This window comes from Pan paniscus, chromosome 1 (assembly GCF_029289425.2).
Source record: "Pan paniscus chromosome 1, NHGRI_mPanPan1-v2.0_pri, whole genome shotgun sequence".
NCBI classification, from domain to species: domain Eukaryota; kingdom Metazoa; phylum Chordata; class Mammalia; order Primates; family Hominidae; genus Pan; species Pan paniscus.
The window spans coordinates 148,905,120-148,924,711 of NC_073249.2; the positions used below are offsets into that span (position 1 = coordinate 148,905,120).

The 19,592-nt window shown below is 39.4% G+C and overlaps 2 protein-coding genes across 23 annotated transcripts in view; one reads left to right on the forward strand and one right to left on the reverse strand.

Annotated features, from left to right (window-relative positions):
• Nucleotides 1-5,127, reverse strand: part of DNAJB4 (DnaJ heat shock protein family (Hsp40) member B4) — a 42,549-nt gene extending 37,422 nt beyond the window's left edge. The window contains exon 1 of one of the 2 annotated variants that reach the window (XM_024927056.4): nt 5,017-5,127. The gene's annotated coding sequence lies outside the window, so the exon portion shown is untranslated. Of the gene's footprint in view, nt 1-4,690; nt 4,830-5,016 lie in introns of those variants that run through there. The other variant, XM_063607195.1, reaches the window with a different exon arrangement.
• FUBP1 (far upstream element binding protein 1) overlaps nt 4,765-19,592 on the forward strand; it is a 35,842-nt gene continuing 21,014 nt past the window's right edge. For 8 of the 21 annotated variants that reach the window (XR_004664316.3, XR_004664317.3, XR_004664318.3 and 5 more), the window contains exons 1-9: nt 5,292-5,425; nt 14,280-14,370; nt 15,211-15,273; nt 16,089-16,127; nt 16,960-16,999; nt 17,525-17,577; nt 17,675-17,746; nt 17,877-17,934; nt 19,393-19,555. Coding sequence is in view for 13 of the 21 variants with exons in the window: in XM_034928939.3 (XP_034784830.1) it covers nt 5,306-5,425; nt 14,280-14,370; nt 15,211-15,273; nt 16,089-16,127; nt 16,960-16,999; nt 17,525-17,577; nt 17,675-17,746; nt 17,877-17,934; nt 19,393-19,555 (699 nt within the window). In the remaining 8 variants the exon portion in view is untranslated. Of the gene's footprint in view, nt 4,914-5,170; nt 5,426-14,279; nt 14,371-15,210; nt 15,274-16,088; nt 16,128-16,959; nt 17,000-17,524; nt 17,578-17,674; nt 17,747-17,876; nt 17,935-19,392; nt 19,556-19,592 lie in introns of those variants that run through there. The other 13 variants (XR_010113129.1, XM_055117069.3, XM_055117060.3 and 10 more) reach the window with 10 other exon arrangements.

The window sequence follows — 19,592 nt, forward strand, 5'->3', positions numbered from 1 at the left end:
CAAGGCAAAGAAAACATTTGATTAAAGTGGAGCAACAGCCTGATTTGGACCATTCCAGTGAAAAGTCCCTAGTTAAAAGTTAATTGGCAGTTTCTGATTGGTTAAGACAGTTTACATTGAATTAGGTTTCAGTTTGCTTATGTAGGAACACAGGGCACTGGAGGTACCCCAGTCTAATCACTTCCCATTTAATTATTTTAACAGTTTAAAAAAAGCTGTTTCTAGACCCTGAATTCATCTCAAGACTATATACCCATAACTAGAAACAAACTGCAAGCCATTAAAAATAAGCAAAAGTCAGCCAGAGCTTGTACACGTGTGTATTTCAGTGGTTCTCAAGTGTGTCTTGCACTTTAGGATTAACCTGTGGGGAAAAGCAAGAGAGATCAGATTGTTACTGTGTCTGTGTAGAAAGAAGTAGACATAGGAGACTCCATCTTGTTCTGTACTAAGAAAAATTCTTCTGCCTTGAGATTCTGTTAATCTATAACCTTACCCCCAACCCCGTGCTCTCTGAAACATGTGCTGTGTCAACTCAGAGTTTAATGGATTAAGGGCGGTGCAAGATGTGCTTTGTTAAACAGATGCTTGAAGGCAGCACGCTCCTTAAGTCATCACCACTCCCTAATCTCAAGTACCCAGGGACACAAAAACTGCGGAAGGCCGCAGGGACCTCTGCCTAGGAAAGCCAGGTATTGTCCAAGGCTTCTCCCCATGTGATAGTCTGAAATATGGCCTCGTGGGAAGGGAAAGACCTGACCGTCCCCCAGCCCGACACCCGTAAAGGGTCTGTGCTGAGGAGGATTAGTATAAGAGGAAGGCATGCCTCTTGCAGTTGAGACAAGAGGAAGGCATCTGTCTCCTGCCCGTCCCTGGGCAATGGAATGTCTCGGTATAAAACCCGATTGTATGTTCCATCTACTGAGATAGGGGGAAACCGCCTTAGGGCTGGAGGTGGGACCTGCGGGCAGCAATACTGCTCTGTAAGGCATTGAGATGTTTATGTGAATGCATATCTAAATGCACAGCACTTAATCCTTTACCTTGTCTATGATGCAAAGACCTTTGTTCACGTGTTTGTCTGCTGACCCTCTCCCCACTATTGTCTTGTGACCCTGACACATCCCCCTCTTCGAGAAACACCCACGAATGATCAATAAATACTAAGGGAACTCAGAGGCTGGCGGGATCCTCCATATGCTGAACGCTGGTTCCCCGGGTCCCCTTATTTCTTTCTCTATACTTTGTCTCTGTGTCTTTCTCTTTCCTAAGTCTCTCGTTCCACCTTACGAGAAACACCCACAGGTGTGGAGGGGCAACCCACCCCTACATTAACCCAGGAAGCTTTTACGGATTCACATATAGTCCAATTAAATCAGTTTCTGGGAGTAGGAGTTAGGGCTAACCTTTCTTTCTTTCTTTCGTTTTTGAGACAGAATCTCGCTCTGTCACCCAGGATGGAGTGCAGTGGTGCGATCTCAGCTCACTGCAACCTCCCCATCCCGGGTTCAGGCAATTCTACAGGCGTCCGCTACCATGCCCAGCTAATTTTTGTATTTTTAGTAGAGCTGGGGTTTCACCATGTTGGCCAGGCTGGTCTTGAACTTCTGACCTTAGGTGATCCACCCGCCTCGGCCTCCCAAAGTGCTAGGATTACAGGCGTGAGGCACCTCGCCCAGCCTACCTTTCATATTTTTTAAAAGCTCCCTGTAGCCAATGTGGGTAACCACTGAATAAATAAAAGGTCATTGCAATTGGTTAGTCAGGTTAAGTTTCATGAGAAAAGACTTTTTCATCTGGATTTTTTTATTTAGCTAAAGGTTAATGAAAAAGATAAATGTAATAGAAGAACTGATTATCTAAATATATGATCCAATAGGAAAAGAAACAATAAATGTTTTGACCACAAAAAAAGGGAGAATAAGAACAGTAAATATATGAATTTTAGACATTTTGTTTTTGAGGCAACATGTAAAACCAAAGTTTTGTAGGTAGCTGTTTGGGAACATCTAGGAAACAAATATAGGATCAATTTACAAGAAATTACAAGTATATTAGTGCATATTTGTATATAGCAGCTTTATTATAAATTATTGTAATGTATGCTATGGAATAAGCTAAACTCACTTAAGAACCGGATAAGGCCAGTTATTTAAGATAGATGCTTTCAGGAGTCCCAAACTTTCAATCTAACATTATTACCTAAAGTAATAGAAAGCTGGGAGTGTTGTCTTACAAGAAGAGGTGGAGAGCTCCAAATTTTTCTCTAAAAATTAATAATCTATTTCCTATATATCCTATGATGCCCTGTTATATCTCCCATGATCATAATCAAAGGACAGATCCTGGCAATGAATGTGTGGAGTAACCAAATACTCCATTAATATTCAAAGAGGCCTTTTGTATAATACACTAAAGATGTTTGTTCTTTTATTAGATTTGAAGAACACTGAAAAGTTTGGAATGACACCTTAGCAACCCCCCAAATATTCCTCCCAGCTTCACTGAAGAGGTCCTAAAAAGCAGTTTATTTATATTTTCACAAAGAACCTTTGTCTCAAGCATTAATTTTTCCAAAAGATTAAGCTATCAAGAATTTTATTCTGGCTGGGCGCGGTGGCTCACGCCTGTAATCCCAGAACCTTTGTCTCAAGCATTAATTTTTCCAAAAGATTAAGCTATCAAGAATTTTATTCTGGCTGGGCGCGGTGGCTCACGCCTGTAATCCCAGCACTTTGGGAGGCCAAAGAGGGTGGATCATGAGGTCAGGAGTTCGAGACCAGCCTGGCCAACATGGTGAAACACTGTCTCTACTAAAAATACAAAAATCAGCTGGGCGTAGTGGTGGGTGCCTGTCATCCCAGCTACTCGGGAGGCTGAGGCAGAACTGCTTGAAGCCAGTAGGCAGAGGTTACAGTGAGCCGAGATCATGCCACTGCACTCCAGTCTGGGTGACAGGGTGAGAGTCCGTCTCAAAAAAAAAAAAAAAAATTAGGCATGGTGGTGCACACCTGTGATCCCAGCTACTCCAGAGGCTGAGGTGGGAGAATCTCTTGAACCCGGGAGGCTGAGGTTTCAGTGAGCCAAGATCGTGCCACTGCACTCCAGCCTGGGCAACAGAGCGAGTATGTAAAAAAAAAAAAAAAAAAAAAAAATTGAGGTCCTTACGTATTTTCAATATTCAGTGATAACTAAAATAAATTGAGATATACATAAATTTGTTTTGAGGGTAAATTATAGCACTGTGGTAAATTACATTGATCAAAAGGTCTGATTGCATTGCCTAATTAATAAAATACGAAAAAATCAAGACATTTTCAAAATACAACTGGAAAATTTCTACCTAGCCGCACACCCAACACTGCTTTTACTGTTTTTCTATACATTATGATTAAATCTGTAGTCCCATACGTGCACTGATTTTTCAAATGCAAATTCCACCAAAATTTATAGGGATGGCCACGAACACTGAAAAAGATCATCAGAGCTATAAATGGATACTACTGCCTTAAAAGCTGATTAAAGGGAAATGATGGCTCACCTGTATCTACATTCATATTAACTGCTATTTTGGTGGTTAAGCAAATGAACACATTACTTTTAGGTTTTCAGAAAGAATGCAGCATATATATATTTCTCACAATTACTCTTAAGAGCTGCGGAAAAAGTATTTTTTTAGACCTAACCAAGTAAGACAAAATGCCACAAAGTCGAGAAAGTTCATTTTACCTCATTGTTTGTTATTTAAACAGAAATAATTTTGGAAAAAAAAAGTCATTGTGATATACTCAATAATAAAGAGTAAGACTTCTAAAGTATCCTCACGATTCCTGGAGCTTACTACTATTAACACAGTAAATTACATGCCACGATATGTTGGAGAAGGTCTGAAGAAATGTCTGGCATTACTTGGTAACTGAAGTACATAACATAAAATACCAATTTATATATATATACACACACACACACACACACATATATATACACCTAGTCCTGTGATGACAATTCAGAATATGATCTTACATTTGAGTACCCACAGGATGGGGTGGGAGAAACTACGCCTAAGAAGCTACAAAATCTATTTTGGTCAAGAAACAATGCTGTTCTTAACTTAAGAGACTTTAACAGGCCGGGCGCAGTGCCTCGCGCCTATAATCCTAGCATTCTGGGAGGCCGAGGCGTGTGGATCACGAGGTCACGAGATCGAGACCATCCTGGCTAACACGGTGAAACCCCGTCTCTACTACAAACGCAAAAAAATTAGCCAGACGTGGTGGCAGGCGCCTGTTGTCCCAGCTACTCGGGAGGCTGAGGCAGCAGAATCGCTTGAACCCAGGAGGCGGAGGATGCAGTGAGCCGAGACCGCGCCACTGCACTCCAGCCTGGGTAACAGAGCGAGACTCTCAAAAAAACAAAACAAAACAAAAAAAACCCTTAATAAAAATGGCCATGGACACATACATATACTAGGTTACTAAATCTGGCTAACACTGAACTTTAAGAACAATCACGTTTTTGGATAAAGAAAAGGGCAGTCATACTTTTAGAGCCTCATCCACATTATTTTAAACAAAAAACTTAAAATATGTTCGAGAACTAACAGGCTTCCAGCCTGAATTCAACACCCACCCTCGTGATAAAACTAAAAAATCTGACAGTCTGTAAGTAAAATACAGGGACACTTTACTACCCTGAAAATCATGCTGGGTTCCCGCTAGGCCGGGCAGACGTTTTCCGGAGCATCACCGCGCGGCGTCTCGGACGCACTTCTCCTGGCGCCCTCCGGGCGGCAGCGCTCTCGAGACACTGTTGCGTCGCCGTCACGCCCGTCGTTGTCACGCCCTTCCCCGCGGACACCGAGAATGACTCATAGTGGAAAATTCTACCGCACTACCTCCCTGAGGCAGCGACCGGTAAGAAACAACCTTTTCTTCAGGCTTCCCACCACCCAAACACAGTGGCAGTCCACTGGCCACTATCACCCACCACCCTGCAGGAACAATTACCCAGCCTCACCCCAAGAACGCGCGGAGAGGAGGCGCCAAAAGAAACCCTGCTCTCGCGAAGTCTTAAACTTAATTCTCGCGACGTCTCTGTTCCTGTCGTTCTTTCTCAGCCCTAACCCACACTGGCGCGTTGCCTCGGAAACATCGCGAGATTTTGTTCCTTCAGTCTCCGCCCCTTTACGGCACGATGGTCGCGCAAGAATGTAATAGAGCTTCGACGGCCGCCATTTTCTTTCTTTCTTAGCTGTTAGCTGAGAGGAAGTCTCTGGACAGGCGGCAGCGGCTCTTATAGTGCAACCATGGCAGACTATTCAACAGTGCCTCCCCCCTCTTCTGGCTCAGCTGGTGGCGGTGGTGGCGGCGGTGGTGGTGGAGGAGTTAACGACGCTTTCAAAGATGCACTGCAGAGAGCCCGGCAGGTAAGTGTGGACCGCGCGGCGGAATCCCGAAAGCTTACGGTAATTGGCCGCTGACTGAGTAGGCCGCTACCCTTAAGCGCATGAGGAAGAGGAAAGAGGTGTTCTTCCGGCCTGAAATGTGAAGAGACACGTTTCCCCATGTTGGTAATAATGATTAGAGACCAGAACCCAGTTTTGTGTTCTTGGTGCCTAATCCACTTAGAACCCCGACGCGTGCTGCGCAAAGAAGGCCTGAAGTCTTTCTGCCGCTTCTGCGGCACTCGCGTGTCTCCAGTGAGCTAGTTTAGATAAAGATCCTCTTCCAGGGGATAAAGCGCAGTTAGTTTCACACAATTTAATGGAAGGTTCTGGTAATGAGTTTGGGAAAGAACTAGGGTCTGTCCTGGAGCCATAGCAAGGGAAGGGATTTGTCATTAAAGTAGGCTTTACAGCTCATTTCCGTTCTCTCTCGCAATTAAAACCGCTTTCAGTACCATTCACCGTCACACCTCTACAAGGAAGGGACTTGAAAGCAGCCTTTTTCTGGGCGGGATTTACGTGTCAGTCTGTTCCACCAGTCCGCCCCCCTTATTTCTCAAAATGGCCTCAGGCCCATTATACCAGAGGTTTCAATTTGAATCTGCCTCTCAGTTCAGAGTCGTAAACTGACCAGACCTCTTTGTATTACGTAGTGCGTGCATTTGCCCTGAAGGCACCACTTTCCCAGACGTAAGCTGTTAAAATAGTGCGTGTATTCCAGGAAAATAAAAGATACCTTAATTTGAACTTTACATTTTTAGATAGTCCCCTAATATATTTAACATTTCAAAATGTATGATGTTGGTATAGATTTGCATGTAAGCAAAAGAATCCTATTCTCTATGACACTATGCATATTGTACTAGGTGCTGGGCATTTTTTACTAGTTTTAAGCTAATGATAATTAGAAACCAGTGTTGTGCTGTGTTTTCGTTGCATTAGGAGTTCACTTAGTTAACTTTTTACCGGTACAGTTGAGGGAACATTGAGTCAAAATTAGAATTCATAAAATCCGTTGTAACACATCTAATGTGAACGCATTATAAACATGTACCTGTACTTCTTTATAACCAGAAATACTAGGAGTAGTCAACAAAAGGTCATCATTAATATTAGTTCTGCGGTTTTTTCCACGTAATTTAAGAAATTCTGAACATGTTTAGCAACAAGCATATAACTATGACAAACACTCTTAGCGTGTTTTATTAGATTGATTTGTAAAACTTAAGGGAACTATTTTATTTACTGGAACCAACTATTTTATTTTATCAGAACCAGCACATTAGATTAATTGGTATCGCACACTGTAGGTAGATACTGGAGTTTTGTTTTGTTTTGTTTGAGACGGAGTCTCCCTCTGTCGTCCAGACTGGAGTGCAGTGGTGCGATCTCGTCCCACTGCAACCTCTGCCTCCCGGCTTCAAGCAATTCTCCTGCCTCAGCCTCCCGAGTAGCTGGGATTACAGGCGCCCGCCACCATGCCTGGCTAATTTCTTGTTTTTTGTTTTTTTTTCAGTAGAGACAGGGTTTCACCATGCTGGCCAGGCTGGTCTCGAACTCCTGACCTCGTGATCCGCCCGTCTTGGCCTCCCAAAGCTGGGATTACAGGCGTGAGCCACTGCGCCCGGCCTTGTTTTTTTTCGTTTGTTTTAATGCATGAATTCTTTCCTACTAAGAAGCTATGATATAGTTCCTTGACCAAATGCAAATGAACAGGATTATCTGATTAATACTTTAACGAGAGCAGACAAAATATGGATATTTAATTCATCCACTTGCTTTATAAGTGTTTATAGAGTTTCTATAAGTCAGGCACCTTGTACGGGACACAAGTTAGGAGGGGATGCCCAATTTCCTAAGTAAAGGTGATATTTGAGCAAGACATTATAAAATGAAAGAGAGTTTGGCCAGTAAAGAAAAGAAGCAGCATGCGCAGAGGTATGGGGACTTGAGGGAATGGCAAGGACCCAGAAGTGAAGTCGCTAGAAGATGGGGGTGGGAGGACGTGAAACGAGGCAAGGAAAGGTACAAGCGGATCCAGATACTGGAAGACCTTGTGTTGCAATGCTTTAATTAAAAATTGGATTTCAGGCCGGATACGGTGGCTCACGCCTGTAGTCCCAGCACTTTGGGAGGCTGAGGCAGGCAGATCACTTGAAGTCGGAGTTTAAGACCAGCCTGGCCAACATGGTGAAACCCCATCTTTACAAAAAATGCAAAAAGTAGCCGGGCTTGGTGGCCTGTGCCTGTAGTCCTAGCTACTTGGGAGGCTGAGGCACAAGAACCGCTTCAACCTGGGAAGTGGAGATTGCAGTGAGTGGAGATCACGCTGCTGCACTCCAGCCTGGGCATAGAGCGAGACCCTGTCTCAAAAAAAAAAAAATTGGATTTTATTATTAGGCTAAGCCATACTTTCTTTATACTTCTTAAAATATAGAAATTGTTGGCAAATTGTGAAATTTATTGTTGTGTATGCTAATAGATCAGTTGTCCTGATGTCTTTGCTGTAATGATTTCTTTATAAAAATGATCTTAAATCTGAGCTCCCTAACTTTAGTTTTTGCCTGGAATTACCCATTACATTTGATGATATCTCTAAATGTCAGTTGTAGCTGTTACTCTGATGATATAAGTGGAATATACAGAAGCGTACTTAGACAAAAGTTAGGTTAATATCTGAACTACTTCCTCCTTGTGTATTTAAGAGAATATTGACTTAAGTTTCTAGAATCCTCAACTAATCCTAAGTTTATTTTCTTTGTCTAGAATACTATGCTGTTTTTGTTTTTGGAAGGAAGAGATATAGGCATAGTTTCCTGCTCTCAAGGAGCTTCAAAGGCTGTACCAGTGGGGATGCCATTGGTATTTTTAGTTGGATAGTTGTTATTCAGAAAAGCAGGACAAGTAATTATGATTCCTGGTCTGTACCTGGTAATGCCAGTAATGTTAACTCTAGCTGGTTGTTGACATCTGGTCATTTAGTTGCCAGTCTTTTTTTTTTTTTTTTTTTTTTCTGGCTTTTATGTGAAATTTTTAGATTTTTATAATATTCTGAGCTAAATTCAACACAGGGACACCAGATTGCTGCTTTAGTTCAGGGTTTCCAGCCTGTGCACTTAAGAAATTTATTTTTGTGTATATCAAGCTGTAACTCCAGAGATTGGGATTGTTTGATTGGGTCTTTAGCAGTGGTACTAATAGCAACTTCTGTCTCTAGAACATTGGAAAATTAAAATGTGTTTATCTACCGTTTTTTTCCTCGAGGTTATATGAAGGTAGAAATGAATCAGACTAGATGATTAGCTAAGCAAGACTATTAACCCTCATCCCTTCCCCTCTAGACAACTATGAAATTAGTCATTATGTATTCGATCCTTCTTGCAGTCTCTTCTCTGACAATTATAAAAGTGATTTAGGCTGCATAATGTTGTTTGAATGAAATGAAAATATAGACTAGAGCTGTTGTTTTTTTTTATTTCCATCAGTCTCTTCAGTGAAAACTAACATTTGAGCATGATTCTTTTTTTAAATCATTTTGTGACAGTTTAGCAAGGCTTGTGATAAGCAAGTTATGGTATGGTAATATTTCTAGTGTCCACGTTTCTTCACATGTCTGGTGTATGGGAACTACTAACTCCATCAGGACCTTGCCTATAGTAGGTACTCAACATTTACTGAATTAAATCAATAAACATTTTTAATGAATTAAAGTACAAGTCAGACCTCTGTATCTGTGGGCTCTGCATCTGCAAATTCAGCCAACCATGGATCAGAAATATTAGAAAAATGGAAGAACAGTCCAGCAATACAAGTAATATGAATAAAAACAATACAACAACTATGTACATTGTATCAGGTATTATAAGTAATTTAGAGATGCTTTATACTGAAGGATTTGCGTAGGTTATATGCAGATACTGTACCATTTTATATAAGGAACTTGAGCATCTGTGGATTTTGGTATTTGCATGGTTCCTGGAACCAATCCCCGAGGGATACTGAGGGACTATAGTTGATCATACCACCTGATTTTAGAGATTTTCTGAGTCTCAGAAGTTAATTAAGTAAACTACAATAGTCTGTTCTTAACCTCGGAGGATACATTCCAAGAACCTCAGTGAATATCTGAAACCACAGATAGTATTGAATCCAATATATACATGGTAATATTTTTTCCTATACATATGTATCTATAAAGTTTAAATTCTAAATCAGACACAGTATTAACGATAATAATAAATTAGTGCAAGACTGGGCATAGTGGTTCACACCTATAATCTTAACACTTTAACTATGACGTTGTCTTTGAAAAGAAATCAGCTAGCCAAGGTGGCTCATGGCTGTAATCCTAGTGTTTTGAGAAGCTGAGTCAGGAAGATTGCTTGAGCCCAAGAGTCTGAGACCACCCTAGGCAACATGGTGAAACCCTGTTTCTATAAAAAATACCAAAAAATAGGCTGGGCGCGGTGGCTCACGCCTGTAATCTCAGCACTTTGGGAGGCTGAGGCGGGTGGATCACGAGGTCAGGAGATTGAGACCGTCCTGGCTAACACAGTGAAACCCCGTCTCTACTAAAAATACAAAAAATTAGCCGGGAGTGGTGGGCGCCTGTAGTCCCAGCTACTCAGGAGACTGAGGCAGGAGAATGGCGTGAACCCGGGAGGTGGAGCTTGGAGTGAACCGAGATCGTGCCACTGCATGCCAGCCTGGGCAACAGAGTGAGACTCCATCTCAAAAAAAAAAAAAACCAAAAACTTAGCCAGACATGGTGGTGCTTGCCTGTAGTACCAGCTATCCAGAAAGCTGAGGTGGGAGGATTGCTTGAACTTGGGAGGTCAAGTCTAGAATGTTGACAATGTTGGGTCCTTTATGTAGTTGCATAAGTGAGCCATGATCGTGCCAGTGCACTACATCCTTGGGCAACAGCCTGACCCTGTCTCAAAAATTTAATTTAATTAAAAAAATAAAATAGAACAATTACAACAATACACTGTATTACTGGACAAGAAGGGCAAATTTTAAAAAAATTAAACCAATATGCTGTAATAAGTTATATGAATGAGGGGACCCTCCCCTACCCCAGAATATCTGATTGTACTATATCATAGGTAACTGAAACCGTGAAGAGCAAAAACTGAAGATAAAGAGAGACTACTATGTCTTTTAAGTTTCTTTTCAACTCCCAAATTCTTGGATTTCTCATCTCTTGGCTTCCTCAATAGAGGTGAGAAATGCTAAAGTAGTGAAAACAGGAAAAATAACTTACTCATTCAAGAAGTAGATAATGGTCCAGATGGAAAGCTTGAATTATTTTTGTAAAACTAAAATTAAATAAAGTAGCCAGGCATGGTGGCTTACGCCTGTAATTCCAGCACTTTGGGAGGCTGAGGCGGGTGGATCACTTGCGGTCAGGAGTTCAAGACCAGCCTGGCCAACAAGGTGAAACCCTGTCTATACTAAAAATACAAAAATTAGCCAAGCATGGTGGCGGGCGCCTGTAATCCCAGCTACTCGAGAGGCTGAGGCAGGAGAATCGCTTGAACTTGGGGGGCGGATGTTGCAGTGAGCCCAGATCACGCCACTGCACTCTAGTCTGGGCAACATCGTGAGACTCCATCTCAAATAATAATAATAATTAAATAAAGTAAAAAGTTTCCCACACTTGATAAATGTCTAATAAAAATTGAATATGTTGAGTTCAAGTACTCTGAAAAAGGAGTTGAATATAGTTGGAGGTTGGTTTTTAGGAATTACTATTTTTCTTAAATTAACTATCCTTGTAGTCACCTAGGAATTGTGTATTTTCTATAGATCTTAGAAAATTATCAAATCTACAGTTCATTTTGTTTTTTCAATTTTTTTTTTTTAAGAGATGGAGTCTTGCTGTATTAACGTTGAACTCCTGGCCTCAACCAGTTCTCCCATCTCAGCTTCTGAAGTAGCTAGGGCTGCAGGTGCCACTGAGCTTGGCTTCTTTATTGGTATTTTTATTAAACGCTTTTCTCTAATGTCTTTGTAACAGTTCTCAGTTTTTGAAATGCTGTTACTGGTTCTTTAGTGTGAACTGTCAACTTTCATTTTTTCTTTTCTTTACTTTTCTTTTCTTTTTTTCTTTTTTGAGACAGTCTCGCTCTGTCACCCAGACTGGAGTGCAGTGGTGCGATCTTGGCTCACTGCGACCTCTGCCTCCCGGGTTCAAGTGATTCTCCTGCCTGAGCCTCCCGAGTAGCTGGGATTACAGGTGCGCACCACTGTGCCTGGCTAATTTTTTTTTTTTTTTTGTATTTTTAGTAGAGGTGGTGTTTCACCATGTCAGGCTGGTCTCGAACTCCTGAACTCATGATCCCCCTCGCCCTGCCTTGGCCTCCCAAAGTGCTGGGATTACAGGCATGAGCCACCACGCCTGGCCTCAGCTTTCATTTTCATTTGGTTAGTTTTTGAACTATTCAGTGGGTAAAGTTGTATAAATAAGTGTCTTTTCTCTGTATAGAAGTTTCTTGGAGTTCAAGGAGTGCTGCTTTGCAAACTCATAGAGTATTTATAAAAGCTAACTGCAGAAGGTATTCATAGGCTAAACCGTTTCCTATTCTTGGTAGCACCATTTTCTCTGGCCTGAAATACTTTCCTTCTAGTGCCTGTCGATACCCAGCAGTGTATTTACTTTCCTGAGGAAAAATTCAAATGCTAAGTGCTTTAAGACCTAAGGGTGGAAAAGCAGTGTTTTCAGGCATTATTAGGAAAATAAGATTTAAATTAGACACCCAGAAACAAAAACAGGTTTGTAATTGGTAAAGTGAAAGATGGTTAAAGAAGGTTAGATTGACCAAAGCGAGAATTTACCTTTTTTTTTTTTTTTTGAGACAGAGTCTCATGCCGTTGCCCAGGCTGGAGTGCAGTGGCGTGATCTTGGCTCACCGTAACCTCCACTTCCTGGGTTCAAGCAGTTCTCCCACCTGAGCCTCCCGAGTAGCTGGGTGACATGCGCCACCACGCTCAGCTAATTTCTTTGTATTTTTAGTAGAGACTGGGTTTCTCCATGTTGGTCAGGCTGGTCTCGAACTCCTGACCTCAGTGATCTACCCGCCTTGGCCTCCCAAAATGCTGGGATTACAGGCATGAGCCACTGTGTCCGGCTGAGAGTGTACCTTTTTTTTTTTTTTATCAAGCAATCTAGTACTTGATCCTAATATTCTTTGTGGTAGGTGTTTGCATTTTTAGATTAGGAAAAGGGAAATCTAGGAGTCCTAGGAAATACAGTTGGTATATGGGAACTGATGTGTAATTAGACTTAAGTGATCCATGTTGAATTTATGACTTAAGCACTTAACTATAATCTTAACCTCTCCAGTTGTCTGATGAAGTTAGTATATGGGAACTGATACATAGACTTAAGTGATCCATGTTGAATTTATGACTTCAGCACTTAAGTATAATTTTACCCTCTCCAGTTGTCTGATGATGATAAAAACTTGAAGCAGTTATCCATATGGGGATCTCTTTGGGGAATCCCAGTCACCAAAAGTTAGGTTTTCTTTAATATTTTTTCATGGAAGATTTCAAATATACTCAAAATTGAAATAATTATATAATAAATTCTTATGAGCCCATCACACATCAATAATGAATGTACAGTATTGCAGTGTGGAGCTTGGCCTATTGCTGATCACTCAGCAATGTGGCAGAACCACTCCATGATTCCCCATGGAAATGGGAACTACTTCAGTTGTCCTTTTATAGAAAAATTCAGTAAGTATCTGCTGATTGTGCCCTACTTGTGACTTGAAGCCAGGTTTTTTTTTGTTTTGTTTTGTTTTGTTTTTAACAGTCTTGCTCTGTCATCCAAGAGGGGCATGATATTGGTGCACTGCAACCTCCACCTCCTGGGTTCAAGTGATTCTCGTGCCTCAGCCTCCCGAGTAGCTGGGACTATGGGCGTGCACCACCACACCTGGCTAATTTTTGTATTTAGTAGAGATGGAGTTTCATCATGTTGCCCAGGCTGCTCTTGAACTCCTGAGCTCAAGCAATCTACCCACCTCCACCTCCCAAAGTGCTAAGATTACAGGCATGAGCCACCATGACAGCAAAGCTGGGTATTTCTTAAATTGGTTCAGTCAGGTGCAATAAATTATTTGCCCTACTCTAAAATTTAAAAATCTTCTAAGAGAATTATGGTTTTGCAGCTGAGGTTTTTTTAAGACTTGAGCTCCCTGGACTCCTACATATATCCTTAGAACAACATTGTCCAGTAGAAGTACAATGTGAGCCACATGTTTTGTTTAACCCAGCATATCCAAAATATTACCCCCTTTGCATGTGCTTAATATAAAAATTTAAGATGATTTATATTCCAGGTTTTCAATATTCAGTGAGTAATTTTACACTTAGAGCAAGTATCATTTCAGACTAGTCACATTTCGAGTACTCAATAACCACATATGGCTAGTGGCTACCTTACTAGATAGCATAGCCTTTGAGTCCCACAAAGTGTTCACATTCTATGTGTTTACACACATCTTTTGAAGTGTCATGACAGCCAGATAGGATCCAGATTTTCTTTAAATCTGGTCTCTCTTCCGGATTCCTAGTTGATTACTTCTTTGTTGCTTCTTATATGGATGTATCAGAAGTTTAATAATCTCATGATTATTATGTTAACTGCCTGAAGTATTAATGGTAGCAATAAATTGAACTATAATTTTAATTTTTCAAGTAAATTTTCTTATGTGATACTAAATATTTCACATATACATGTATCAGGAAGTAAATGGGGGTAATTTAGTAATGAATAGTATATAATAGTTTATGATGGTATTTTTCTTTTTTTTTTTTTTAGATTGCAGCAAAAATTGGAGGTGATGCAGGGACATCACTGAATTCAAATGACTATGGTTATGGGGGACAAAAAAGACCTTTAGAAGATGGAGGTAAGTTATACTCTTAAGTATTTTAAATTGTTTTTCAGAGTGTTTAGTTGAAGTGATTCTCGGTATTTTTCTGTTATTTTATTGAGATATTAACTTTTATTATAAGGTTGTTAAAATTGTAAGCTGTATATTGGCCTAAAAGGGGGGAAAGAAAACTAGACAAGGTAAGTAAAATTTAAAAGAAATTTTTTAAAAATTTTTTTAAAAAAGGAAGTTTTGTCTTAATAGAAAACAATTTATTTTCCCTCTTTTAGGATTGTGCCAGATTGAAAGTTTGCACAGACGTCTTGTTAATAGTATTAAAAAACATATAAATTGCTTAGAAGACACTTCACTGGTTTTACTCATACGTGAATGGATTTTAATATGCCGTATTTTCGTCATTTTTCTATTTCCAATTGCACCTTAAAGGTTGAAATTCCTATAGTTTGCTACTCTAGTGTGTTGCAGGTTATACCATTTTTTTTTAATGTTCTTTACTTTCAGTACTTTTGTGTTTCACGTTTAGCTTTAAACCTGTGGATTAAAACAGTGGATTTACAGTGCTTTGTATTTTTAAAAATCGTAATCGTTGAAGCTTCTGAACTTAGAAGTCTGCATGTATTTTTTGTTTTAGGTTTGATATATGAGTTTTGATACATTTTCTTTTTACCCTTTTTTTTAAAGGGAGGATTCTCACTGAGGCTATAGAATGTATTTGTAGCTTTTGACCAGGAGAACTTGGTTTCCTTTTATTTAAGTGTCTTTCATATTTATAGTGAGGTTTTTAATGTAGAAAAAAAATGAGCTAATGATGCTTCAGATGTTGTATGTAATGTATTCTTTTTATTTTATGTGTAGATGGCTCTTGGACAAGTCCGAGCAGTACAACACACTGGGAGGGAATGCCCTCTCCTTTTAAAGGCAGGAATTTTTATTTATTACCTGTGTTCAGTATGTAAACGTGAAATAAACCAGTGGATTCTTAAATGGACACAAATATTTCTTGGATTATGTGTCTGCACATATTTTATTTTTGCTGCACAACATTCTGATGTTTAATCATTTAAGTTTGAAGGGGGGAGGAGAATGTAGTACTTTGAGCTATAGGTTGTCTGTTCCAAGGTATGCATTGTATTCATCTGTGCAATGGATTTAGATGAAGGTAGTCATGTAGTTGCTTTGAGATTTTATTTTTTTGCTAAAGTTTTATGCAGTGAAATGTTTGTTTATAAATAATAGAACAGTTTAGGTTGAGATTGCCTTGTAATGTTGTGGGGGGGTTTTTTGTTTTATTTTTTGGGGCATAGCTTTGTGGTCACTGTCAGATACACTTTAATGTCAGATTTTTGTAGTTTGATAGGCTTTTCTCCCCCCAGTCTTCAGTTCCTGAGGTGGAAGCATCATTAGCCTTTAGCATGTGATATTTTGCTAGTAATGGACCTAAAGTACGTTGTCTTGTATCATTCTAATGTGCTTAACATACATTAAGGTCAGTGATTTCTTAAAAATCAGATAACTATTTTAATGTCTGTGCATCTTTTGAACGTGGAGAGAATGAAGTATCGTTTCTTTTTTAGATTACTGAGTTTGGGTTGAATTTTGGCAGTTTTGGTTCAAATGATAAACCATACCTTCAGATATTTCAATAAATGTTTATATTGTTATTTATTCTTGTTTGGGAAGGGAGAAGCTTTGTACTTAATTGGCAACAAATTAAAAGACACTTAATTTTGCAGATCAACCAGATGCTAAGAAAGTTGCTCCTCAAAATGACTGTAAGTATTCCTTTTAAACTGGGTCAAAAGCTAAAGTAACAATTTCAATGTTAAGATTTTGTTCATATTGGAAATCATCGTTCTCAGTAAACTATCGCAAGAACAAAAAACCAAACACCGCATATTCTCACTCATAGGTGGGAATTGAACAATGAGATCACATGGACACATGAAGGGGAATATCACACTCTGGGGACTGTGGTGGGGTGGGGGGAGGGGGGAGGGATAGCATTGGGAGATATACCTAAGGCTAGATGACGAGTTAGTGGGTGCAGCACACCAGCATGGCACATGTATACATATGTAACTGACCTGCACAATGTGCACATGTACCCTAAAACTTAAAGTATAATAATAAAAGCAAAACAAAACAAAACAAAAAAACAAAGATTTTGTTCATATTATTGGGTATCTTTGAAGTTAGTTGGTTTATGAGTATTTTGGATCAGCTAGCCTGAATTTCTTTGTAAATATATACCTTTTTCTCCTATTTTACAATCTGTCCCATTAATTGTGGCCGGGTATATGTAAGGATTGGTTGCTGAATTATTTTACATATTTAACAACTCCAATTCTTGATCTATACTTGTACAACTTGAAAAAGGAAATTATTTTGTTCTGTGCCATTGCTAATATAATGTCTTCCCTTTCATTGGCTCTCTTGCCCCTGTCAATGCCAATATAAATATTGTGTAAAAAATTTGACTCTCTTCAAGGTGTTGTCTGTGCATTAGGGAGAGATTTTTGAATGTTTGATGTGATTGTGTTGTTAAATATATAAGTAAATTTAAATTTTGAATTTTTGTTTTATTTTTATTTAATTTTTTGATAGCTTTTGGAACACAGTTACCACCGATGCATCAGCAGCAAAGGTACAGTCACAAGATTTTCAAAAACTACTCTGCAAGTTTTGGTTAAGCTGTATGTAAAAGCACAACCACATTGGTGTATATTGAATATGTGTCTGTGTATTTTTTGGTGTACCTAGTTCATATCACTCCCCTTGGGAAGGTACCATAAAGTGATGATTTTTCTTTTGAGTGAGAAAAATTTGTGATTTGGAGAGATAGGTGGAATTAACCACATTTTAGAGGAACAGGGGTGAATTGGAGTAACTGTTAAGATGACATTCTCTAAACTCCACTTCAACTTCTTTACAGTTAATGCCTTCAGACTGTTCCATTCATCATCCCTTCTTCACTTGATGTGTCATCTTAAAATTCTTAATTTAACTACTCAAGTAATAAGACCATATTTTTTGACGTGAGTCTGAGCCTAGATACTTAGTTTAAGCCATTGGGAGACATTAGACTTCCATTTTTATTAATAGATTAGCTTTTATTTGTAAACAAAGTATCTTTCATTGAAGGAAAATGGTGCTTTCTGTTATTTCTTAGCAGATCTGTAATGACAGAAGAATACAAAGTTCCAGATGGAATGGTTGGATTCAGTAAGTAACTTGATTTTTAAAGTTTTGAAAACATGATCAAAACATACTTTAGAATCTTTCAACCAAAAAAAAAAAATTTTTTTTTTTTTCTAACTAGTAATTGGCAGAGGAGGTGAACAGATCTCACGCATACAACAGGAATCTGGATGCAAAATACAGATAGCTCCTGGTAATGTTACATTCTCATGGTATTTTCAGTGTGACTAGAAAACTAGCTTTTTTTTTTTTAAGGCTTCTAGTAACATTAATGCTACTTTTAATCTTTTGACCTGAAGTTTTCTGTTTGTTTTAAATTGTAGACAGTGGTGGCCTTCCAGAAAGGTCCTGTATGTTAACTGGAACACCTGAATCTGTCCAGTAAGTTTGAAAAATCTTAAAAATCTACTTAGGTAACAACAGCAGAACTCTTTGAATTTCGTCTCTTCTCTTTGTTACTGCTTTATTTTACACTATGGTTTCGCTGCCACCTTCCCTCAAAGTCCTCCAACTCCTTTGAAGTTTATGCCTCATGCCTTTCTCAGGTAGGGTTCATCATCTGAATCATTAAACACAGAAAATGGTTAAAACAACTCCATATCTACTCCAGTCTCTACTTGTAAAGCCACGTGTAGCCTGGAGAAGAATGCACAGTCAGGTTGACTGGTGACACCTAAAACTCAGACATTAAGCTCAAGTGGACTGTTGTGTTGCCTGTATTTCCCTAGTTCCATTCACTTTTCCACTCCTCTCCCAGGCTCTTTAATACTGTATTTCCCCACCTCCAAATCTTCAGCATCTAACCCCACCCTCTCCCACTTAAGCTTATTTACTGAGAAAATGGAAGCAAATGATAAGAAGCTTTTCTTTTTCCCTACCACTAAACCTACCAGCCTTCATTTTTCCTCTGTTCACATAGTACTCAGGTAATTGCTTTCCTTTTGTGTTCGTGTGCCTAAAGCCAGCCCTTTCTTCCTACTGAAGGTTCAGCCTGCAGTTGTACTTTCTTCTGCATTATTAGTTCTCCCTCATTACTAGGTTTTTTCTTTTCTTTTTTTTGAGACGAAGTCTCGCTCTGTTGCCAGGCTGGAGTGCAGGGGCACGATCTCGGCTCACTGCAACCTCCGCCTCCCGAGTAGCTGGGACTACAGGTGCATGCCACCATACCCAGCTAATTTTTGTATTTTTTTAGTAGAGACAGGGTTTCACCATGTTGGCCGGGATGGTCTCGATCTCTTGACCTCATGATCCACCCACCTCGGCCTCCCAAAGTCCTGGGATTACAGGCGTGAGCCACTTCCCCCCAGCCTGATTTTCTTTATGGCACTTGCCAAATAATGTGTTATTCATTTGACATGTTATTTTTACTTATTTAATGAAATGAAGCCACTCTAGCAGGAACCCTGTTTCTTTGAGTGCTATTACCCCATTACCTAGAATAGCACCTGCACATAGTTGATATTTAAATATTTGTTGAATGAATAATTGTAGCATATGAGTAAGCAAAATGGTAGTTTAAAAATGTAAATAAATCATTTAGTTCTTGGAAGAATCAGTTTAATTCTAAGATAACTTTAGCATTAGAGTTCTTTCTTGGAAATTTTGGACTATTCTTTAAAAATTGTATATCTAGAAAATTTTTTTGCATAATCTCTCAATCTTTGACCCTTGATGGCATTTTCTTTCAGTTAAAAGTAAAAACATTGTTAAAGTTAGCATCAAGGCACCTAATCCTGAACTGGGATAGGAGGAGTACTTGGTTATATTGTTTTATATTTCTCTATTTGAATAAGCTTGGGTATGCTACAGCTTACTATTTAAATATTAATTTGTTAACAGGTCAGCAAAACGGTTACTGGACCAGATTGTTGAAAAAGGAAGACCAGCTCCTGGCTTCCATCATGGCGATGGACCGGGAAATGCAGTTCAAGAAATCATGATTCCAGCTAGCAAGGCAGGATTAGTCATTGGAAAAGGGGGAGAAACTATTAAACAGCTTCAGGTATTGTTATTTTTGTGAAATGGCTACTTTTGATCTG